The sequence below is a fragment of the Cnephaeus nilssonii genome (genome assembly GCF_951640355.1).
Source record: "Cnephaeus nilssonii genome assembly, chromosome: 4".
Classification (NCBI taxonomy): Eukaryota; Metazoa; Chordata; class Mammalia; order Chiroptera; family Vespertilionidae; genus Cnephaeus; species Cnephaeus nilssonii.
Window position 1 is genome coordinate 66995035 of NC_137075.1, and position 25900 is coordinate 67020934.

The 25900-nt window shown below is 41.3% G+C and overlaps 1 protein-coding gene across 3 annotated transcripts in view; it reads left to right on the top strand.

Annotated features, from left to right (window-relative positions):
• The window catches only part of MAP2K5 (mitogen-activated protein kinase kinase 5), a 269269-nt gene that overhangs the window by 189595 nt on the left and 53774 nt on the right, over positions 1-25900 (top strand). For all 3 annotated transcript variants that reach the window (XM_079768368.1, XM_079768369.1, XM_079768370.1), the window contains 2 exons: positions 10685-10711; positions 11021-11053. In XM_079768368.1, coding sequence (XP_079624494.1) covers positions 10685-10711; positions 11021-11053 — 60 coding nt within the window. The remainder of the gene's footprint in view (positions 1-10684; positions 10712-11020; positions 11054-25900) is intronic.

Here is a 25900-nt window from a genome sequence, read left to right on the forward strand (position 1 = left end):
GCATCCAGTTAGAACCAAGTGTGGACTCTGTTATGCTGTATACACTGTCAGGGTCTATAGATGGTGACTGCCATCAAGAGAAGGAAAGCAAAGCTGAGGAATAAAAGTCTTATGAGGAAAGGAGCTCTGAGGAGAAAAGAAAGACTAAAGGGGGGTGGGAGAGGGGGTAATGAGGTTTCTTTTGTTTTCTGTTCAGAAACAGGTTGCAGAGAGCACCATTCTGGGCATAAGGAGACCTTGACTGTAGTCCTAGTTCTAGTTTGGTAAAATACAATAAAACAAGAGAAAGTTCCAGCCAAAGGCCTCAGTCCAGCCCCTGCACTTTGGACAGGCCAGTACCTCCTTGGTAGCCAGGCAGCTGGAAATACTCAATGGTTCAAGGCAGAGGGGACCAGGGGGCAGCAGGTGACACGCAATAAGTCATAAATTAAATTATTGTCAGTATATGGGTTCCACCCAATCAAACACACAGCTAACACGAGTTCTGGTTCTGGTTTTTCTTGTTAGTTGTGTGACCTTATTTCTTTTCAGAGCTCAGTTTCCTCGTCTGGAAATTGATGGCAGTGTCCTAGGTCAGTGACCTGCAGAATGATGGGAAGACAGGACACAGAGTAGGTGGGAATCCACTCTCCGACACAAAAGCACATGAATGCACAAACAGACACAAGAGCGTTCTGCTTTTATCTGTTAATTTTTAGAATATATCTAAGTAATATCTTGTAGGAACTTGTAGGTGTTTTTTTCTTTCCGCATCCAGCACAGAAAGAGAGCGGGTCCAGTTACTGAGTAGGGGTGGCTGGGGATTGAGAAATAAAAGAAAGAAAGAGATAAGACACAAAATAGAAGGAAAAGCTGGGAGCCAGGTGGGACCACTGCCCTCTTCTGCTGGAGAGACAATGACCCAGAGCCAATCCAGCGAGTTTATTTTATATCCCAAATACCAGGAAGTTCCACCAAAAGATCAAGACAAAAGGAGATTATTTGCATTCTTGAGTAGGCCTGAGCATTCCTGGTGCTTGACTGGATTTACATATCAAAGTCCCACTACCCGACTCCTGGGCAAAGGTAAGAGTCAGTGCTGATAACACATCTGCCTTTTTGGTAAATGTGTATCCAAGACGCGGCTTTGCCTGTCGTCCAGGGTTCAGCTGACAATAATTAAAGAAATGCCCATGTGCCTTCCCAGGCACTGTCTACAGGACTAAGAGTTATTTGGTAAACAGAGTCTGAAAAGTGCAAGACTGGATGCTTCTTTCATAACTTGTATGAGCAGTTTCTTCTCTTTTCTACACCTTCAGCAGTCTTTCTCATCACCATCTCCCCAGGACTCTCTGGTAGTTTATTGAAACCTGATTTATCTATATCAAGATAAGAGAGGTGCAAACTAAAACTCTGAAACAGAAATCAAACTTTATTCCGTTTATTCTAGATCCATGACTTCTTTAAATCTATTTTGAATTTCATTTACAGTCAAGCCAGTAAGACACATGTTAATTAACATGGTTATATTCTTTCCTTCCTAATCTCACATGAACCATGTATTCACTACAATTGCAGCTTATCTCAAAATCTCATCAGGCCAAACAATGTCAAAGACTGGTTTTTTTAAAAATGCTCAGAAACATCACCTTTCGGGAGAAACTGTCTTAGAAATCTGCAAACCAGGAAATTGTATTTTATCCAAACATTGAGTGGCATTTAGAGGAGAGTACAAGCCCTGTGCTTATGTCTTAGTTCTTCCACTAAGTTTCAGGAACTTTATTTATTTGGTCCAGCCATTGTATCTTATCCATCTTCTAGGTCCTAGAGTCTAGTACAGTGCCTGACATAGAGTGAGTACTTGATAAACATGTATGCATCAGCAAATTAATGATTTAGTCTAACTTTACCGTTTACATGTTAGCAGAGCATATTTTAGAATCAGGAGGAACTAAGAATCAACATATATTCTTAGACTTTGAATTAGTAATTTTGTCCCTTTTTCTTCCAGTGTTCATATTCCCACTCCATCCTGCCAGCATTAATACCTGGAGGATAAAATCTTCTAAGGACATGTGATAGCTGCCTTCAGATTTTTGAGGGTTCTCGTATAAGGAAAGACATGGATTTATACTATCAGGAGGGTAGACTGAACAAAAGGTAGGATGGACAGTCAGAAGACTTAAGCTCATCACTTTGACTTATTCAGACAGAAGCCTGGTCATCAGGGGTATTAGTGAAAAGGGACTCGAGAATCAGACAAGGGTGGGAAGCCAGACAGAGTGTATGGTTCTGCATCAGTGTTGCCCAAACAAAAGGCTGAGGCAGTTCTGTCTGTTGCAGGGGAGAGGCAACAGGTGGCAACTTCACCAGACTTGTCTAGATCCTATAACTGGTTTAATTATTCACTCATTTTGATTCTCAGTTACTCTGTCAGTATGAAGCATATCTACACTAATAAACTAGTAAGATGCAAATTGACTGTACCTTCGCAACGCCCACCAGCCAATCAGGAGTGAGTATGCAAATTAGCCCAACAAAGATGGTTGGTTAATTTGCATACACAGGTGCTGAGCGGCCAGGCGGGGTGGGATGCAGGCATTCCGCACCGCCCCAGCTGCTCCAGGCCTCTGGGCAGCGTGGGAAGGTGGAAAGGTAGCTCTGGGCCAGAGCAAAAAGGGCAGTGCCGGCAGCCAGGGTAAGGAAGGCCCATTCTTGATGAATCTTCGTGCATTGGGCCTCTAGTAAGAAATAAAAAGAGTACACGAAAGAAGTAATTCTTTTTCAGTCCAAGATTTATGTACTTCTCTGTTTCTCTCAGTTAAGCCAACTATGTGATATGGCTCAAAAAGGTGAATGCCCTTGTATATTCCACAACTTTCTACCAAATAGCATATAGTGTCCAGAACAAGGTGATCTAGGCCAGTCAGTCCGAGGTGTGCATGGTGTGGATGTAATACTTTATGGCATCACATGCAGAGGAAGGTGAGTGAATGGTGGAGAATGTGAAATCATGCCTGGTGCTTCCAGGCAGCTGGTCTAGGGAGTAGAAAACCCAACTTGTAGTTGCCTTAACTACAAGGGGAATGTATTGAATCGCATGATCAAAAAGCCGTGTATTGCTGGCGTTACGTAGAACTTGATCCAACAAGTCACCTTTGGCTCTCTTCTTAGTAGGCTTTTACCTTCACAGACCAAGAATGGCTGTTGGGATTCCGGGGCAACTTGCTCCCGGGTTTAGTAGGGAAGAGCTTGTCTCTTTTCCCCACACGCAACCAGAGGTCTTAGGCTTCAGTTTGATTGGGCCCATTTAACTCCCTGCACCTAGGGGATTGTGATGGTGCTGACTAGTTAAGCCTGAACCACCTGCCTCCCCCGTAAGGCGGGGAGTGAAGTCATCATCCCATAAAGCACATAGGGGCTACTTGGGGCAGGGGAATATTGTTAGTGTCATTGCTAATAGAAGGGTGGAGAATAGAGGGCAATCAAACATAGCAATGATTATAAGAAGCAAATAGGATGTTCATTCAAGAAAGAAAACATTGTAGAGACAGGACAGCTATCTTCAAATATGTGAAGAGTTGTCATTAGACTTAACCTCTATAGCTCCCGACCATGGGCACATCTTAGAGGAAGGCATATTTGGACTCAAAATAAGAAGAACTTTCTAACAATCTAAGCTACCCTAGATAGAATCATTGGAATCCCACCATTGGATGTCTTCTAGCCAAAGGCAGTATGCCGGTCTGTCAGGAATGTTACAAACCGAATTTCTTTATGGGGCAAGGAATTGGACTATGTGATTTCTAACATTGTTCTAGATTCTGTGGCCTGTGGATGATTTAAGCTAATAGGGATACACTGAGTGTTAACTCCAGAAAAACCCTTTCAGACAGACTCATTTTTTAAAAGGCTTTGCTATAGCACATTTATTTGACCGTGAAGAGTGGAATGGTCAACAAGCCTTTCTCCGAAAAAAACACCTCCCCCACTCTCGCCATCACACACACACATAACTGGTAAACTAGATTTGAAATAAGACCACCTTTTTTTGGAACTAAGAAAAGAAAAGGTTTGATAGAGGAGATGTCTAAAATCTTCTTCGAATGGAAAGTGCTTAATGGATTACTGGTACCATTAGAGAAAAGGTTAATTTTGTAATTCGCAGCGATCATTTTGAATGGTGGTTCTAGGCTCCTGCTTTTCTCACAAAATTTGGACTCTAAATATCAAAACTTACATTTTCCCAGAGGATGGTTTCCTGTGGCTCCTGTACACCTGTGTAAAATAGGATGTGAGCTCCGTCAGTTTTAAATACACAAGGGATGAAAGGAGTAGACTGGCAGTCGGGTCCCTTTCCCGCTCCCTGACTGCAGACCCAGCGAATGAATCATTCTCCAGACCTTGGTGCTCCCGTGGAGTGTTTCCTGTAAAATGCGTTGTCCTTGAACGCGGGAAGCCACAGAGCCAAGTGATCTAATTTATGGACCCATCGGAGTGCTGCCCTCCTCTAGGCATCTTAGAGCCTTTCTCTCCCACGCAGCTGTGTGTTAAGTTCAGGGCTACCTCATTTTAGCTTTTCAAACCTGGTCACTCCTGAGTGCAGCACCCCAGCTGGAGTTTGAGGGTGGGGAGAGAGAAGGCGTCCGAGTGGATCTTAGGATGTGGGAATCACAGTGACTTTCTTATACCCTACCTACTGAGTAGCTCTCTATTAAATCTTCTTATGACTTATTTATAATTTGAGTCTTTTTTGTTTATTTAAATGTTTTATGACTTAGTTTTTTGTTTTTTACTATAAAAATACACTAATAGTCTCACAGACATGGTAAGAACTTGAACAATTTAAGAGGCTGGCCCAGGGAGATATGATGGCACTAGTGAATTATATATACTTGTTCATTTTGTATTATTAGAAATAAAATATAGTATTCATTTGTTTTGTCTCATAATCAGTATCTAAAAATGCCAAAATTTCCATTTGTAGTTAACCAGAGTAAATTCAGTTCTATTCCTTTTTCCAAAACAGTCCTTTGTCTGAGAACTCTTACTTTACATTAGTGGTACAAAGCAGTGTGTACTCAGTTTACAGTCATGTGGAAGGTATTTTTTTTTCCATCTGTTTGAGATCTGGGCACTTTTTTTTTTTTTTGGCAAGTTATAATGGATTGGAGGTGGTACATTCCTAAGTTTTAGTACCTCGTGCAGTGCCAGGTAAAATGAGGTTGAATCTGGTACCAGTTCTCCCTCAAGTCGGAAAAAAGTCATGGCACCTGAATGGGAGGCTCATTGAGGAGTCTTTGGGCGCCTCTGTCTCCTCCCTTCACTATGTAGACAGGAGCCCTGGGCCCAGTGAAGAGAGGGAGCTTCGGAGGCCATGGGGCCTGACTGGAATCCCGGGGTCTTTCTAACTCAAAGTGCATGCGTTTTCCCACAGGAGGCAGCCTCCGCAGTCAGCAGTTTCAGGCCAGGTTCTGTCTGTGACTGTGGGTACTGCTCCCCTCCGAGCCTCAGTTTCCCTGACAGCAAAAGGAGTAGATTGAATTAGATCAGTGGTCGGCAAACCCATTAGTCAACAGAGCCAAATATCAACAATACAATGATTGAAATTTCTTTTGAGAGCCAAATTTTTTAAACTTAAACTTCTTCTAACTCCACTTCTTCAAAATAGACTCGCCCAGGCCGTGGTATTTTGTGGAAGAGCCACACTCAAGGGGCCAAAGAGCCGCATGTGGCTCGCGAGCCGCAGTTTGCCGACCACGGAACTAGATTATCTCTGAGGCCTCTTCCATTTCAAATATTCTTTAGGTCATTCTTCCCATTTAGAATATGAAAGTCTCAGTTTACCTTAATCCATGTTAATATTTAGCTTAATGCATCTGGCTTGAAAGGAGAATCTTTGCAATGTAGCCACAGTTCTTGAAATTTGAAGTTTAAAAAAGAGTAAAGCAGAGTTCAACCTGAGAGCTAGAATGTGATGTCAGTGGCATAACAAATAAAAATGATATTCTTTAAAAATTCCAACCATATGATTTAATTTTATATTTCTTTTTCTATTTAAGAGAAAAATAACACAAGCTTGGAAAGCAGTAAATATGTAAAGAGAGAATTTGTCAACTGATATTGGAAGATCTGACCTAGGTCACACATAAATCTCTCAGACAACAGCTGCAGGGCAAGCCATAATTTCAGAGAGTAAAAGAGAAAATGAAAGCTATAGCTGGTGTCTTCTTTAAGTTACATAGGTGGATTCATTTTAGTTTTCTGATTGTGCTTCTGAATATAATGTAAAATGGCTGGTAGTCAAGTCAGTGTTCGCACTGTCTGTAAAAAGTACGTCTGCAGATATAGGAGCATAATGGGAGACTTCCAAAGTTGCTTTTTATCCCCAGAGTCAAAGCCCCACAGGCAAACTTTGGCATTGGAAATCTTTCCAGACTCACTTCCCAAAGTCTTAAGTCATGTTATGGGAGCTTTTCTAATTGCCATCTATATGGTCCTTACGAAGAAATACATGATAAATGTTACTGCAGTGACATCCTGATACCTAACTGATACTTTGCCTGGCTGTTATGAAGTCATTCTTCCTTGTTTAACCACATAACGGCCTCTCTCACATCACAATGAGGCATAACTAATTCTTGTTAGTATAACTTGAAATCTTGGATCTAAGGGCTGGCAAAAGAAAAAAGCTATACCCGGAAGAGAGAAGAGGTTCATCTAATTAGTGTATCAAAGTGCTACTAGTTTTAGAAACTGATTAGCAAAAGGTAAGACTGGAGCAATTACTGTTCTGTTCATTGTCCCAAAGTTAGACATGGAAAACTCAACACAAGCAAAATGTATAAGCAAGAAGGTAGACTTGGACAAGTGGGTTATAAACAGCATTTCATATGTTGTGCGGTGCAGGCAATACATCAGCTCTAACAATGTTATTGTGTCCCTCTGAACTCTGCTCCCACAGCTGAGCATTTGGAAGGCAGACCCGGAATAAAGAGAGGCATTCACGAAGCTAACATTTTATACTGAGTACCCTCAGCACCACTTCTAATGTGCTGTTAAAGTGGGGCTTCACTTTCTCATGAACTGTGTGCCAAACCAGAGGCAGGGACTGGAGGCTGACTTTGTATCTATTTTATGGTTGCTGCGCTGTACTGTAATGTGATTTTGAAAAAGGTAAACAACAAAGAGTTTAGCAGTGAAAAATACGCCTAATATAAATACAGTCGAGTACATAGCAGGTCAGAATTTGAAAAATATGACTGTGGCAATAAATTTTCTGGTGGAATTAACAGAGGAACAGAATATAGCCTTTAAGGCAATATATCTGAGACAGAGAAAGGAGATAATACATCTAACTCTATGGTCTATGTGGCATTCATATAAAGAAAAGCACAGTAGCTTTATTTAATTGAGAAAATGAATCAATTACAATGATGTTGCATCATCAAATTCTTGGGAAATAGAAGAAATAAGTCACCGCATTGTGTAACAGTGTTAAAAAGTAATTGACTATCTTAAACATTTTGAATCAATTTCAGGTGCTGGCACTGCTACCTTAATACAAAATTTATGAAGATGATTTCCTATAATATGTTACTATCAAAACTGTAATAAAACCTGGTAACAATGTCTCTCTAAAAATCTGGGCAAAACAGAATCGTTATAAGATCATAGAAAAAGACTTGGATGTTTCTGTTTCTCCCTTTCTTGTAGTAAAGAGCCAGCATTAAAATAGTGCAGTTTTAAGTTGTCTTAAACCATGCATTAAACCCACAAAATAAGGCAAGGAGGAGGAGACTTTCTCCAAGACAGCGGTTCATAAGGAAATGTCCTCCCACTCATTTGGTTTCTACCACTCATGTTACTGGGAACACTGTCTCGCGATCCATTCTTGAATTCATTTTGAAACATCTCACTTAGAATGTTTGCCGACTGTTTTCCTCAGAGAATGTTGTAATCCCCGTGACTGTTGGAAATGTGTGGAAAACATTCTCTTTGAGGTCAAAATGGATTTCTAATTCTTTGTTCATTACAAATAACTCTCCCCTTGAAGTAGATAAATCTTACCAAGAATGGGGGCTAGGGGTGTCGATGTGCATTTAAAAATATTTAAAAGCACAGTTACCTGGGCTTTTCAAGATTTTTTAAAGGAGGTGTGGCTTGCTACTAAAATTCTTAACCTCTCCAGGGTGGTAGTTAACTTCTTTGTCTTGCTTTTTAATATAAATCTTTACTTGCAGAGCTTTATCCAAAAATTCTCATTGATAGAGGATCAAGGAACAATAACTAAGACAACATTAAGTAGACTAAGACTACACCTAAAATTAATTAATATAATATTGAATGTCAACTGTAATTGAATTTTTTTTAATATTTTTAAAATGGACTAAGAGCCAGTTAGCCTGGGACAAAGGTTTCTGGGAATGGTGTTTGGGGAAGGAGGAGGTGATAAGGATAAGGGGGTGATGGTGGCCACCATGTTCTGTCGAGATAATACATAGAAAGGCACTTTTTTAAACACTGAAGCACTAGGTGGAAAGGTCTGCTGATCAGCCCTATAGATGCAAAAGAAATGACAACACATAGCTTCTGCCCTTGAGAAGCTTACAGTCTACTTGAAAAGAACCCACACACCAAAATCGGTACTTTATCAACTTGACCATGCCCAATATATATGCAGATCTAATTGTTTTTAAGCAATACTATGACTGTAGGCAGGTGTAATGCAGATTCTGGAGAGAGGATAGCATTGGAGAAGACCCAGCACAACCACAGCCAGTTCCTGCAGCCCCATCCTCTGAGAGGCCCAGTTACCCAGCATAGAATAGAGATGGTCATTCCTGCCAGCCTCAAGGTGGTTGTGCAGATCAAAGAACTTTTTAAAGCATCATTAAGAATATATGGGGGCCCTGGCCAGTGTGACTCAGTTGGTTGGAGCATCGTCCAGTACACCAAAAGATCACAGGTTCAGTTCTCAGCCAGGGTTCAGTCGCATATGAGAGGCAACCAGTCCATGTTTCTCTCCTCTCTCCCTCCTTCCTCCCTCTCTTACTCTCTCTAAAACTAATAAACATGTCCTCTGCCATTTGACCCAGTGACCCCACTTCTAGGAATATATCCTAAGAGACCTAAAACACCAGTCAGAAAGAATGTGTGCACCCCTATCTATGTTCACGCAGCGCAGTTTACAATAGCTAAGATCTGGAAACAGTCCAAGTGCCCATCAGTACATGAGTGGATAAAAAAGCTGTGGTACATTTATACCATGGAATACTATGCAGCAGTAAAAAGGAGGATCTCTTACACTTTTGAGACAGCATGGAGGGACCTGGAGGGTATTATATTAAGTGAAATAAGCCAGCCAGAGAAAGACAAGTATCACATGATCTCACTCATATGTGGAATCTAAGGAACAAAATAAACTGATGCACAAAATAGATCCAGAGACATAGAAGCATGGAACAAACTGGAATCTCAGAGGGAAGGCAGGGGAGGGTGGGTGGGTGGGTGGGAAAAGGTCAACCAAGGAATTTGTATGCATATATGCATAACCCATGGACAGAGACAATAGGTGGTGAAGGCCTAGGTGGTGAAGGCCTAGAGTGTGGGGTGGAGGTGGGCTAGAAAAGGTCAATGAGGGGGGAAGATGGGGCGTTATGTAATACTTTCAACAATAAAGTTTTTTTTAATAAAAAAAAAAACATGTCCTCTGGTGAAGATTAAACAAAATTTTTAAAAACCATATGGAGGACTATTACTGTTTTTCCTATATTTTACCAGCTGATTGCAGCTTAGTTATGCCAGCAACCACTGACCCATCAGTCATTTCATTTCTGAAATTTTCCTTCTTAGGAAATTTAGTACCTGGGACTCCATTTTCATTGAGTTTATAATAAGAGCAAGCATAGGGAGGGGTCATTAGAGTGTTTAATACTTTAATTACAGTGGCTGTTTTATTAATTTGGTGTCATATTTTAGTAACTTCCTAAGAGAGATGGTTTATCGGTGCTAGATGTGTGAGCAGGCTGCCTTTAGAATGTTGATCAGAACCAGGCATTTCTTCCTTCACTCTACTTTATCCCCTGAAAAGCTATGTAAAACTTGCATGGATTTGATTTTCCCAGAGAGCATTGCTGCCCTGGAAACGGGCTGAAGGAACTTGGGAAAAGGTGGAGTCTTCACCCTACTCCTGAGTTAGAGACAAATTCTTCAACCACATAATTAAAGTTTTCTTCACAAAATAGGAGATTGTGAGCAAACACTGGCAGGAATCCAAAATTCTAATTTCTGACTATGATTTAATTTCAATTTTAAATAAATCGGTTTTTAATTTAAAAAGAGTGAGCTTCATAACATTAGCAATGATTGCAACATTAAGCCCAGTGTTCACAATCTAGCAATATAAAACATTATTTATATCTGAATCGTAAACAGCCTTTTGAAATGGATTATGGTTTTTCTCCCTATTCTAATACAACCTGGAGGGTACTAAAAAGTGTTGTGTGAAATTAACATTCTGCTGACTTTCGCCTATAAATGAGAAGCGAGCTATTAACATTTGTGTATTTTCATTATGTAAATTGTGTTAACACATGCCCACAAATTGCCACCAGCAATGCAATAATTTTCTCTCAGTGATCATAATGTGTCCAAGTGAGTCATTTTGATTATGACATGCTAATTACATATTGCCTTTTTTCAGATTCAGAAAAACCAGGGATCTTTAATGGTAAGCTTTATGACTTCAGAAAAAAATTCACTTTTCTTTTTCCTGATGGCTGCTCCCTTTGCATGCTTGAATGCCTTGTTTTAAACTTAGCAAATTGCATTTTGAAGAAAATGCAAACCTTTAACTGCCTGTATTAGATTAGGTACCATTAGAAATAATAGAACATCCTGAGCATCAATGTTTTTATAAGAGTTTGCTGTTGTTGATTAATCTTGCTATATTTTATTGCATTAATGATTTTTTCTTTCCACTCCACTGTAAAGATATTGCATAGAGGCTAATACTTTTTCCTCTTCTCTCCCATTGCAGCCTCTCCAGCTTCTACAGTGCATTGTTGATGAGGTGAGGCATCGTCTTATGTGCTTTCACTCCTAAAGTCATTCCTAATGGTGTGGAAAGCTTATATTTTGTTTCCTAATGAAGCACAATGCCCAACATCCTCGGAGCAAGTTGTGTTGTATGGCTCTGAGCTGTGTTACGTGAACTGGCCTTGTCCTGAATCTTGCTCTTCTGATTCTTGCTGAGAATCACTGCCAAAACAGACTGTCCCACAGGCTTGTCCTCGAGGGTATCAGAGGCCCTAAAGACAAAACATGATAATATTAATTTATTCTCTCCCTGGCCAGATGGGGATGGAGCCGGAAATTAAAGTGGTATCATTTTTTCCCATAACAGATACTTGAAGTCATTCAGTAGGCAAGGGTCAGAGTTGAATAGCAAACAGAAGTCGGATAAAATTTCTCTTCCTTGCTTTATTTACCCAAAGCATATCAGAGTGTTCAAAAGCTCTAGGTCAACAGTTCAGCTTTAATTTCCTAATTAGGCATTTTTCCCAGAATATACTCCTAACTTTGTGCGCTTTTAACTGGTATTCTCTACCTGTGGTCATTCTTAGCCATCGAGTTTCCCTGTCCCTTTGCCTCCGTGGAGTTAATCTGCCTGTATTTCTTTCTCAGTCAACTTTGTCTACTTTTTATTCTGACTTTAAATTCCTTTTATCTGTGAATACAGTACACAAGGCTCTCAATTAAGAAACATTAACTGTTTTTAAAACTGAGTTTTTCTTACAGTACACAAGGCTCTCAATTAAGAAACATTAACTGTTTTTAAAACTGAGTTTTTCTAGACTTGGGCTTGCCTACTAGCAATGTTTATTTTTTTAACTTTAATTTTACAATATTTAGAACACTTGTAATGAAGGCGATAAATGAGTCAGATAGGAAAGTTTGAAAGAAAAAAAATGTAATTCATAATTATTCCTCTCAATTAAACATCTGTATAACCAGTTGTGAGATTTGGGAGAAAAAATAAAGATCCTCCTAGGAAAAACACAAATGCGTACACACATCCCAGTAATAGTAAGAATGGGGCTCTAACATCCTTAATGGTTGCACCAGTCAGTCCATATATCCCCTGCAAGCCATAAGCCATGTTAGAGCAAACATGAAGGCATGGTCCTGAAACAAATGGAGCCCCCATTATCTCAAATATCAGACAGGCCTCCTGGATCTAATAGCTCATCAATATCTTCTGTCATCTTGGATTCCAAAAGCATCCTATCCCCATCAGAATCCTCCCAAATAAACTGATTTCCTGAGGTTCCCCTCTAGGATTGTTTAGGGATGTGCCCAGGGACTCTTGGTCTGTCCAGTCAGACGCACAGCCGGCCATGCTTCCTGGGCTCCACTGCTCTTCATCTGCCAGGCCCCTGGGCATCAGACCAGCCAGGTACAGAAGTTCTTCACCAATAATATATGTATTGCTGGAGAGTTAATTTGAAGGTTTTCTGGATCAAATGGATATTTTCATTCCTTATTTAAAGTAGCACTGCCCTCAGTGGATAGAGCATCAATCAGCCCACAGACTGAAGGGTCCTGGGTTCAATTCCAGTCAAGGGCACATATGGAAACTTTATGGAAACTTGGAGATTTTACATTGTCTTCACCAAAACAAATATAAGTTGGTCTTGGAACTGAACTGATGTTCAGTAATAAGAGTATTATGAAAGAATTGGCCAAATGCATCATAGCTTCTAAGAAGGAGAGGATTGATGGGGTCCTTTAATTACTGAGTTTGTCCCATGTTCATCAGATTTCTCACTGCTGTGAGACAGTGTTTCTCAAAGGGTAGTCCAAGGGCCAACTGCATCGGATATCTAAGGCTCTTTGTTAAAAATGCAGATTCTTGCACCCAGATCACTGAATTAGACTTTCTAAGGATGGAGCCCAGGATTCCACATTTTTACAAGCTTCCTAGGTAACTCTTTGCACATTGAAGTGTGAGAATCTCTTTCATAATGTCTTTTTAGGGCTGAGACTCCCCCTTTTAGGTCCCAGAGGGCAATTAACCATCTTCATTTGCACCTGACTTTTAGGGCTCTTACTCCTGAGTGAATATAACCAGCCAGGATTTGAGCCGTTTTACTTCTTGGGCATGAGAAATACTCCATTGTGAAAAGGATAGTCAATAAAAGTGTATACTGTTTTTATTAGAGAAAAGTCAGATAAAAAAGTACCACCTTTAGCCCTAGCCAGTTTGCTCAGTGATTAGAATGTCGGCTTATGGACCGAAGGGTCTCAGGTTCAATTCCCAGTCAAGGGCATATACCTCAGTTGCAGGCTTGATCCCCGGCCCTGGGTCGGAGCGCTTGTGGGAGACAACCAGTGGATGTCTCTCTCTCACATGGATATTTCTCTCTCTCCCCCTTCTCCCTCCATTCCACTCTCTCTAAAAATCAATGGGAAAATATCCTCAGGTGAGGATTAAAAAAAAAACAGTACCACCTTTAACCTTTTGCACTCGGATGTCGAGTGTGACTAGACACGGTTAGCATTATAATAAAGGAATCGAAAAAAAAGCAAGCGAGTGCAAAGAGTTAAGGGAGCTTAATTCAAACAAGATGGATGTGTTTAGAGTCGTATACAAAATAGCCAAGAAGCCCTAGCTGTTTTGGCTCAGTGGATAGAGCATTGGCCTGTGGACTGAAGGGTCCTGGGTTCAATTCCGGTCAAGGGCACAGGCATGGGTTGCGGGCTCAATCCCCACTATGGGGTGTGCAGGAGGCAGCTGATCAATGATTCTCTCTCATCATTGATGTTTCTATCTCACTATCTTCCTCTCCCATCCTCTTTGAAATAATTAAAAATATTTTTTTAAATAGCTAAGCAAAGCCCAGTGTAACATGCTTCATTATTATGTGGATGCAGCTTGACCTACTGGCATAGCCTGGCAAAGCATGAAAAAGAAGTAAAGCAAGACCAAGTGGGCAGGAGCCATCCCTGGAGTGTACAGAAGTGAATGTCAGCCAGTCTGGGAGTCAGGAGGTGGTATCATGGGACAAAGCCAAAGTCAGACACCAGGTGTCCAAATAGATGACACCAAAAGTTAAACAGAGGAGTAAGAATCATGAAGATGAATCTTGGGCCATAGAAGAGGAACTAGAAGGGTAGCCAAGGTAACAGGAGAATCAAGCTCCAATCAGAAATCTGGGTGATCCAGATTAACTTGGGTGGGTGGAGTTTAGTCTGGCGTGGAGCTAGATAATTCAGGATATGAGTGATGTCTTAAAGATACCAGCTGATGCCTTAGAGTTGCTTCTCTTAAAAAAAAACAAAAAACTTATTTTAAAACCCTCAGGTTTCAATCAGGCCGTCTCCAAGTCCCTGAGGACCTGTGTTAGAAAGAACTTTGGTTTATTGTAAGTGATGTGTGCCGTGGCGCCTTAGCCATCTGAGATCTTTGGAGAATAAGGTGGCCCTAATTGTCTAGATAACTGCAGTTTGCTACTGTAAGCTCTCACGTCAATGAGAAAATACGCATTTATAGGAGGAAATGTTTCTAAAATATGTTTGCTCTTGGCAGCCTGTTGGCAAAGTGTACTGAACACCATTTAACCTTTTCTTGGTGACTCAGGTCCTTGGATGTATCGATGCCCTCCAGAGCTATAGAATTGTATGGGTCTTGCCTGGTTCTTTCATTGAATTTTACCAACCATTTTGCCTGTGTGTTTGGCCTTGGCATTCAGTGAAGCACTTGGACCTCTTGAGATGCAGAGAGCCATTTGCTCCTAGGCTCAATGGCCCTACATGGCTATGCTGCTCTGCTCAGTGTTTTCCCTCCGTTCTCTCCTGTCATTGCCTGTTTTCTATTGCCTCTCCCCATTCTCTACCTGCTGCCCCAGCGATCTGACCATCTGCCTTCAGTCTTTCCACTCCTAATAGTGATCCGAGCAAAACTAAGTGACAAATGAAATCAGATACCTAAGTGGTATGTGTAAGGTCAAACATAGTCATCTTTGATGAAGTAAAATGGGAGGGCTTGTGTTCATTCATTTAGTAGATAGTTATCAAAAGCGCCCACTGTGTATGTTAGCCCAAGTGGAACAGACCGTGGTCAGGACAGCATCCAAGCCTAGAGAGAACTGGACTTCTCGGCAAGGTACCCAGGCCAACTGCAAGCTGAGTCTGTGAGTCAGCGTAGGAAGGCAGAAGTACAGTCCCAAATCCTGGGCCAAGCCAGCGTTAGCTGTCTGATACTCTCCCCAGTGTTTGGGCTCCCAGCTTGGCTGGCAACAAAAGGCTGGCCACATTGTTGGTGCGGAAGGTAGAAGAAATACAGCAATGATACCTGAGACACCAAATCCCAGGCTGGCTGGAACCAGCTAGTGGGGGCCATCAGTGGATTGAAATGGTGAGAATTGCAATGACTGAAGTGGGGACGTCCCCCTTGACCTGCTCAGGTGGTCCATAGCCTTGGAAAAGACATGGACACAGAAACAAATAATTATTTCATTGTAGGGTGCATACTATACCACCCTGAGACAGGAGGGTTAACAAACCCCTGATTTATGCTTCAGTTTATTCATTTTACTAGTAAAAAGCGAATTCATATAAGCCATGTTTTATACCAATCAGAAGTATCTTCTCATGCAAGTGTCAATTTCCTAGTAAGAACTAACTGATTTCTAAAATACCAAAATGGTTCTGAAATATAAGCACAAACTTTTAATGGTCAGCAATGGCCTATAATTGGGCCAGATATACAGACAAATAATGGGCTTGATTGTTGAAGATGTTAGCTGAATAATTCATAGTTATACTGATTGTTCTTCCCTGATGCAGATAGAAATTAAGTAGGGTTTGGTCTTGGGAATGGCATGGCAGAGCACTCTGTGTGAAACATCTGGTAGGTCTGATGGAGAGGTTAACTCTTGTTCTACTGTAAGGAAGATGGACACAGAGCAAGGCTTTGAAAAAGGACAATGTTGTACACAAGGTATAGAGACTAAATGGACAACTGGCCAAAAAGCCAAGGAGTCCAGGTGGTAGAAAACAGACGTAATCAGTAACAGAGAGAAATTAGAGAAATTCACAGATATTGGAAACAATATACTGCCCTAAAACCAATGGGACAAAGAAGAAATCACAAGGGAAATTGGAAAATACTTTGAGATGAGCAAAAATGAAAGCATAGTATACAGAGACTTATGGGATGCAGCAAAAACAGTACTCAGAGGGAAATTTTTAGCTGTGAATTCTTGTAAATTAAAAAAGAAGACAGATCTCAAATCAATAACCTCTACCTTAAACTAGGAAAAGAACAAACTATACTCAAAGCAAGCAGAAGGAAGGAAATAATAAAATTAGAGTGGAAATAAATAGAGAATAGAAAAATAACAGAGAAAATCAATAAAACCAAAAGTTGGTTCTTTTGAAAAAAAAAATCAACAAACCTTTTTAGCTAGACTGACACACAAAAAAAAAGGGGGGGGGAATATTAAATGACTAAAATCAGGAATTAAGCAAGTACCTTACTACCAACCGTACAGAAATAAAAAGGATTATAAGAGAATTCTGTGAACAATTGTATGGCAACAAATTGGATAGCCTAAATGAAATAGACAAATTTCTAGAAAAATACAAACTACCAACATTGACTCAAGAAGAAATATAAAGTCTGTGGAGACTTATAACAAGTAAATAATTTTCTTAAACTTCCCACAAAGGAAAGCTCAGGACCATATGACTTCACAGGTGAATTCTACCAAATGTATAAAGAAAATGTAACATCAATCTTTCTCAAATATTTCCAAAAAATAAAGAGGAGAAAACACTTGTTAACTTCTTCTATGAAGCCAGTACCAAAGCCAAACAGAGTCTTCAAAAGAAAACAAAACTATGGACCAATTTCAATATAGATGCAAAAATCCTCAAAAAAATGCCAGCAAAACCGAATCTAGCAGTACATATAAGAATTTTACATTATAACCAAGTAGAATTTATCCCACAAATTCTAGGTTGATCTGATATTTGGAAATTAATGTAATACACTATACTATATAATAAAAGGCTAATATGCAAATAGACCGAACAGCAGAACAACCAAACAACCGGTCACTATGATGTGCGCTGACCACCAGCAGGCGCGCGGGGAACATGGCGGGCATCAGCCGCAGTGGGATGGTGGAGCAGGTGAGCGGGGGTGCCAGACCAAGGCGGGCACCAGTCGCTGTCATCAGGGCGAGCCTCTGGTCGTTACTGAAAATTCTTTGCTCCCGCTTGCGGTGGTCTGCCCGGCACTCACACCTGATCACTCGGGGCCATCAGCAGGTGCAAGTGGCAGCTGCCGACCCAATCACCCCTCAGGGCTTCTCCACCTCCCCTGCTCCTAAGAGGCGGGAGGGGCCGGGCCCGGGCCAGGGCATGGAAGATGGGCCAAGACCCGCCCCTGTGCCCACCGCAGCCTCGTGGCACAGTTCCTTTCAAGGTGCACAAATTTGTGCACTGGGCCCTTAGTATTAATAGAATAAAGGACAAAAATCCCATGGTCACCTCAGTAGATAAAGAAAAAACATTTGATAAAAAACCAACATCCTTTCATGATAAGCACACTCAACAAACTTGGAAGAGAAGGGAACTTCCACAACCTGATAAAGGGTCTACTGAAAACCCATGACTTAGTTAATGGTAAAAGACAAAGATTTTTTCTCTAAGATCGGGAGCAAGAGAAAGATGTCTGCTCTCACCACTTCTATTCATTGTACTGGAGGTTCTAGCTGGGGCAGTTAGGCAAGAAAAAGAAAAGGCATGCAGGTTGAAGAGGAAGATGTAAAACTATATTTTCTGATGACATGTATGGAAAACTCACACCAAAGAACTAGCAATTTAGTAAGATTGAAGTATATAAAATTGACACACAATAATCATTTTTATTTCTATACACTAGTAATTTAAAATAAACTATCCAAAAGTGAAATTAAGTTACAATAGCATTAATAAAAATAAAACTTAGGAATGCTTTTAACAAAAGAAGTGGAAAACTTGTACACTGAAAATTACAAAACATCATAGAAATTAAAGACAAATAATTTAAAAGCTATCCCACATTCGTGGAATGGAAGACTTAATATTGTTAAGATGGCAGTACTCCCTAGATTGATCTACAGATTTGGTGAAAGCCCTGTCAAAATCCCAGTGGGCTTTTTTACAGAAATGGATGAGCTGATCCCAAAATTTATATGAAAATGCAAATGATTTAGAGTAGTCAGAGCAATCTTGGGGGGGGGAAAGAACAAAGTTGGAAGATTCAAATTTCTTGATTTCAGAGCTCACTACAGAATTATAGTGATCGAGATAGTGTGGTACTGGCATAGGATAGACACAGAATAGAATTATGAGTCCGCAAATTAACCCATCTATCCATGGTCAGTTGTTTTTCAATGAGGATGCAAGACCATTCAATGGTCTTTTCAACAAATGATACTGGACAATTGAATATCTACATGCCAAAGTATGAATTTGGACCCAACATCATATACAAAATTAACTCAAAATGGATCAAAGACCTAAATATAAGGGCTAAAACTATGAAACCCTTGAAAGGAAACATAGATGTAAATCTTTGTGACCTTACACTAGGTAACAGTTTATTAGATGTGACACCATCAAGATGGTGAGATCACTGTGACATTGCCAGGATTGTGGGCCATGGACAGGCAGAGCCATGGCAAGTCATAATTCTTAAAAGAAGGCCTTTGTGCCCCAGTGTGGGAGGTGGGAAAGATGCTGGCTTTCCCTGTAAGGTCTGTAGCTGGGAAAAGGGGGATTGACAAGAATGCCACAGTAGGCATGTGGGGAGGAGGGTGGAAGGGAAGTGGCCAGCTGAGTGATAGGCAAGAAGAAGAGGAAGGTGGCTCCTCAGTGATGAGGAGTAAAGTGGGTTTGTTCAAGGTGTGAACAGACTCTTGGCCAAAGACATATTAAATAGCCCATCATTACAAAATTCCATTTATAAAAGTCTGTGCCTTCTGTAAGTTCTTATGACTCTAATCACAAAATTTAATGAAGATATAAGAGAACCATCACCATTTACTTTTCTGCCTGGCCAGCATACATACATCATTACAGTGGTACTAAAAAGAGTCATTATGCATGGAGATAGTCATCCACCCCACCAAACACCTGAACTCCTGGAGGCCTCACAAGGACTCTTCACTTAGACATGGGTCCTCTGACGTTTTCTAGAAAAGCCAGCAAACATGCCCTGTGCTGGAAGGAAGCAGCGTCTGATGCCAGCCCCCACTGGCAGCCTGGTGAAGAAGAGGTTAGCCGGGTAATCACACAGACACTTACACATATCTCAACCAAACTGAGAGGCAGCTAACATATTTGTTCTAGAAGGGGGTGAGAAAACTGAGGAGTGTGAAAAGGAGAAGAAAAGGGAGGGAAGAGTCTGCATGTGACCACATTATTAAAAAGCTTCTATGCAAGAGAAACCAAGATAGTGGCATAGGTAAAACACCTGAACTGCTGCCTCGCACAACAACTTCAAAACTACAACTAAACGACAAAATGGTTATCATCCAGAACCACAGGAAGGCTGGCTGAGTGGAAATTCTACAACTAGAAGGAAAGAGAAAAGCACACTGAGACTCAGAGGAGGTGCGGAAGTAAAGGCCGAGATACGGAGGCGTGTGCACACGGAAAGGGCTGGCAACTGAGTACATGGCTGTCTTTTTCAAGCAGGAGGAAGACAAAAGCTCCCAAATGCTCTGAACTCCAGCTCCAGGCAAGACTCTGGGGACCCAGACTCATACGGGGAGAAACTGGACTGTCTGTCAGCGGGCGAAACTCGAGTGCAGCTTTCTCTCAGAGGTGCTTGCAGTGATTACCGCAGGACACTGAGACCCTCGGGCCTCTTAGGGTAGGGCTGACGGGAAGCCATTGCTGTTTGCTCTGCCCTGAGACTCCACCCCATCCAAGCTGAGCACAGAGGCTTTTGCATATGAATGGTCTGGTCCTTTGAATTCTAAACTTACCTAACAAACTGCATCTGGGTCAGAGAGACCCAGAACTTCCAAAAGAAGGCCAAAGGCCCCGCAGCAGATTGCATTGCTTTACAGCTGGACCTCATCTGGGCACCTCCAAAACCCAAACAAAGAAGAGGAATCTGCAGATTTCTCTGTAGCTCCTGCTGGGTGGCCTCAGGCAGAGCCTAATTAGCACTTCCTTGGAGATCCAAGAGCCAGTGTACCCAGGAGTTAGAGTAGGACCATCCAGATTACAACTCCAAGATCCATAAGTGACACACCCGGGGCAGACTCAGTGAGCACCAAAGCCCCACTGAAGCAAGTCTTGCCTCATAAGGGTGTCTCCAACACAGAAGTCCTATCGTAGACACAGATGATCCTCACAGCCAATTGGTCTGGAGGTCAATTCCTCCCAGTGATACCAATAACAATCAAGGCTTAACTACAACAAGACTGTGCACACAGCCCACAAAGGGGTGCATAACAGTGTCCACCTCAGGTAACTGGGGAGGCTGAGCCACTGGGCCCTATAGGACACCTAGCACACAAAGCCACTCTATCAACTCAGGGAAGCAGCCAAAATGCGGAGACAAAAAAACAGGTCACAAATGAAAGAAATGGAGGAAAGCAAACTACTGGATATAGAGTTCAAAACCATGGTTATAAGATTACTCAAGAATCTTCTAGAAACCTCCGAGAAATTTAGTGAGACCCTCGAGGATATGAAAAAGAACCAACGAGAAATTTAGCATACACTGACTGAAATAAAAAATAATATCCAGCAGACTAGAAGATCGCAAGAATTGAGTCAAAGATTTGAAATACAAAGAAGAAGAAAAAAACCCAACCAGAAAAGCAAAAAGCAAAAAGAATCCAAAAATATGAAGATAGTGTAAGGAGCCTCTGGGACAACTTCAAGTGTACCAACATCCGACTTCTGGGGGTGCCAGAAGAGGAATGGGAGCAAGATATTGAAAACCTATTTGAAGAAATAATGACAGAAAACTTCCCCTACCTGGTGAAAGAAATAGAATTACAAGTCCAGGAAGCGCAGAGAACCCCAAACAAAAGGAATCCAAAGAGGACCACACCAAGACTCATCATAATTAAAATGCCAAGAGCAAAATACAGAGAATATTAAAAGCAGCAGGAGAAAAACAGTTAGTTACCTACAAGGGAGTACCTATACAACTGTCAGCTGATTTCTCAACAGAAACTATGCAGACCAGATGGGAGTGGCAAGAAATATTCAAAGTGATGAATAGCAAGAACCTACAACCAACATTACTCTACCCAGCAAAGCTATCATTTAGAATTGAAGGTCAGATAAAGAGCTTCACAGATAAGAAAAAGCTAAAGGAGTTCATCACCGCCAAACCAGTATTATATGAAATGCTGAAGGGTATTCTTTAAGAAGAGGAAGAAGAAGAAAAAGGTAAAGATAAAAATTATGAACAACAAAGTGACAACAAATATATATCTATCAAAAAGTGAATCTAAAAATCAAGTGAATAAAAAATCTTAAGAACAGAATAAACTGGTGAATATAATAGAATCAGGGGCATAGAAAGGGAGTGGACTGACAATTCTCGGGGGAAAGGGGGTGTGGGGGTGCGGGAAGAGACTGGACAAAAATCGTACACCTATGGATGAGGAGAGTGGGGGTTGGTGAGGGCAGAGGGTGGGGTGGGAACCGGGTGGAGGGGAGCTATGGGGGGAAAAAAGAGGAATAACTATAATAATCTCAACAATAAAGATTTATTTTAAAAAAAAAGACAAATAACCCAATTTAAAGATGGACAGCAGATCTGAAGAGATATTTCTCCAAGAAGAAATATCTTCAAAATGGCCAATAAAAACATAAAAATATGCTCAACATCATTAATCAAGGGAAATGCAAATTACAACCACAATGAGAGACTACTTCACATCTATTAAGTTGACTGTAATTAAACAGAAAATAAGTGTTGACAAGAATGTGAAGAAGTTTGAACTCTCATAAATTGCTGGTGGGAATATAACATGGAACAGTTGCTGTGAAATACAGTTTGGGAGTTTATCAGAGCTAAACGTAGAATTTTCATATGGCCTAGCAATTCCACTCCTAGGTACATAGCCAAGAGAATTAAAAATATATGTCCATATAAAAACTTGTACACCAACATTATTCATAATAGCCAAACAGTGGAAACAGCCCAAATGTTCACTGACTGACAAACTCATGAACTAAATTTGATTCAGTAGATTAAAAACTATAATAAAGCTTTGTAAACAATGCTATGGTGAATTCCGTCTAGCACTGGGCGGGAATGTGGTAAATGGAAGAGGTTGGAAGGTAACAGACAACTTCAAAGAGGAGATGCATGTGAGCTGGGCCTTGCAGGATGCTTAGGCATTCACAAAGTGAAAAAGGGAAGAAGGTCATTCCATGCAGGGGGACGAGCACAACTATAGTGTGAAAGTATGGCAGCACTGAAGACTGACTGACCCCAAGGGAGGCTGAAAACAAAATATGGGTGAGAGTCTCAAATGCTGTGCTAAGTTTAGATATTACCTTATATGCAGGGGGATCCCTGGAAGATTTAATAGGTTGAGATCTGTATTTTTAAAAAGATAATTCTGTGGAGGCTGGGGTTGTAGGAGAAACAAGGCAGAGAGAGAAAAGCATAGAAGCTTTTAAAAAATAAATAAATAAATCTTTATTGTTCAGATTATTACAATTGTTCCTCTTTTTTCCCCCCATAGCTCCCCTCCACCCGGTTCCAACCCCACCCTCTGCCCTTACCCTCCACCCCCCACTTTCCTCATCCATAGGTGTACGATTTTTGTCCAGTCTCTTCCCGCACCCCCACACCCCCTTTCCCCCGAGAATTGTCAGTCCACTCCCTTTCTATGCCCCTGATTCTATTATATTCACCAGTTTATTCTGTTCTTAAGATTTTTTATTCACTTGATTTTTAGATTCACTTTTTGATAGATATATATTTGTTGTCACTTTGTTGTTCATAATTTTTATCTTTACCTTTTTCTTCTTCTTCCTCTTCTTAAAGAATACCCTTCAGCATTTCATATAATACTGGTTTGGCGGTGATGAACTCCTTTAGCTTTTTCTTATCTGTGAAGCTCTTTATCTGACCTTCAATTCTAAATGATAGCTTTGCTGGGTAGAGTAATGTTGGTTGTAGGTTCTTGCTATTCATTACTTTGAATATTTCTTGCCACTCCCATCTGGCCTGCATAGTTTCTGTTGAGAAATCAGCTGACAGTTGTATAGGTACTCCCTTGTAGGTAACTAACTGTTTTTCTCCTGCTGCTTTTAATATTCTCTGTATTTTGCTCTTGGCATTTTAATTATGATGTGTCTTGGTGTGGTCCTCTTTGGATTCCTTTTGTTTGGGGTTCTCTGCGCTTCCTGGACTTGTAATTCTATTTCTTTCACCAGGTAGGGGAAGTTTTCTGTCATTATTTCTTCAAATAGGTTTTCAATATCTTGCTCCCATTCCTCTTCTGGCACCCCCAGAAGTCGGATGTTGGTACACTTGAAGTTGTCCCAGAGGCTCCTTACACTATCTTCATATTTTTGGATTCTTTTTGCTTTTTGCTTTTCCGGTTGCGTGTTTTTTGCTTCTTTGTATTTCAAATCTTTGACTTGATTCTTGGGATTCGCTAGTCTGCTGTTGGATCTCTGTTTATTATTCTTTATTCCATTTAGAGTATGCTTAATTTCTAATTGGTCCTTTTTCATATCCCTGAGGGTCTCACTAAATTTCTTGGAGGTCTCTAAAAGATTCTTGAATAACCTTATAACCGTGGTTATGAATTCTATATCCAGTAGTTTGCTTTCCTCCATTTCTTTCATTTATGACCTATTTCTTTGTCTCCGCATTTTGGCTGCTTCCCTGTGTTGATAGAGTGGCTTTGTGTGCTAGGTGTCCTATAGGGCCCAGTGGCTCAGCCTTCCCAGTCACCTGAGGTGGACGCTCTTGGTGCACCCCTTTGTGGGCCGTGTGCACAGTCTTGTGCCTTGATTGTTATTGGTATCACTGGGAGGAATTGACCTCCAGACCAATTGGCTGTGAGGACCAGTTGTGTCTACAATGGGAGAACTGCTGTGCTAGAGACACCCTTATAGGGCAAGACTTGCTTCAGTGGGGCTTTGGTGCTCACTGAGTCTGCCCCCTGAGTGTGTCTCTTATGGATCTGAGGAGTTGTAATCTGGATGGTCTCACTCTGACCACTGGGTGCACTGGCTCTTGGATCTCCAAGGAGGTGCAAAGTCAGTGACTGCCTGAGGCCACCCAGCAGGAGCTACAGAGAGATCTGCAGGTTCCTCTTTGTTTGGGGTTTGGAGGTGCCCAGATGAGGCCCAGCTGTGAAGCAATGCAAGCTGCTGTGGGGCCTTGGGCCTTCTTGTGGAAGTTCTGGGTCTCTCTGATCCAGCTGCAGTTTGTTAGGTAATTTTAGATTGCAAAAGGCCAGGCCATGCATATGCAAAAGCCTCTGCGCACAGCTTGGGTGAGGTTTTAAATTGGGAGGGGCAGGGTCTCAGGGAATCACCAGGATGGAGAAAACCGCAATGGCTGACCATCAGCCCCGCCTAGAAGAGGCCCCCGGGTCTCTGTGTCCCGCGGCACCATGCAGGAACAATGATCGCTGCAAGCACCTCTGAGAGAAAGCTGCCCTCAAGTTCCACCCAATGCCAGACAGTCCAGTTTCTCCCCGTATGAGTCTGGGTCCCCAGAGTCTCGTCCAGAACTGGAATTCAGAGCATTCGGGAGCTTGTGTCTCCTTCCCGATTGAAAAAGACAACAGCATACTCAGTTGCCAGCCCCTTTCCATGCTCGGGCCTCCGTACCTCCGCACTTCACTTCCACACCTCCACACCTCCTCCGAGTCTCAGTGTGCTTTTCTCTTTCCTTCTAGTTGTAGAATTTCCACTCAGCCGGCCTTCCCATGGTTCTGGATCATAACCATTTTGTCTTTTAGTTGTAGTTTTAAAGTGGTTGTGTGAGGCAGCAAGTTCAGGTGTTTACCTATGCCACCATTTTGATTTCTCCTATTTGTCTTTTTATTATTGAGCTGTAAGAATTCTTTTATATATTCAGGATACTAGACTAAGTGGGGTTTTTTTCTCCCATTTTATTGATTTTCTATTCACTTTTTTTATGGTGTCCTTTGTCATACAAGTTTTTAATATATTTTAGGGGGTTTTAAAGCCCCAAATTTACTCTGGCTGCTAGTTTGATCAGAGGGTTGGCAGGCTTAGATCTCCACCTTATCTGCACCCCACCCCTGGTACCCACATAAAAGTCCTTAGAGTTCCATAGATTATAGTTTGAAAACCACTGATTATAGCCCAAATAATCATTCTGTCGACCTATATTCATCCCAGAGCTAGATATTGGGGATAGGGAATGAATAAGTTGCAATTACTGCTACTAAAGAGTTTCTGCTCTAGTCAGGGCTGCAGACCAGTAAACAGTCATATCTACTAGATCGTTTTAAACTAAACTGCAGGTGGTATAGGTGGTATGAGACTTGGTGGCCTGAGATCTCAGAGGAGCACGGTGGCTGTCATTTTACCCACTCACATAAATGGGTATTTATGGTAAGGTATTTAATGATGTTTGCAGCTATATAAATTCTGTAATAAAATTATGGGCAAGGTACTTGGGAAACACAGAGAAGAGAGCTGATAATGGAGGAAATGATAAAGTACCAAAGGGCTCTACAGAGAAGGGGAGCCCGAAGGACCAGTAGGAGTTAACCTCAGAGACACTCAAAGCCCCTGCCGGAATTTACTATGGCTGCAATGCTTGGCAAAGTATTAATTGATGAGGTAAGGGCCACATTTCAAAGGAACTTTACACACTGTGCCTGAG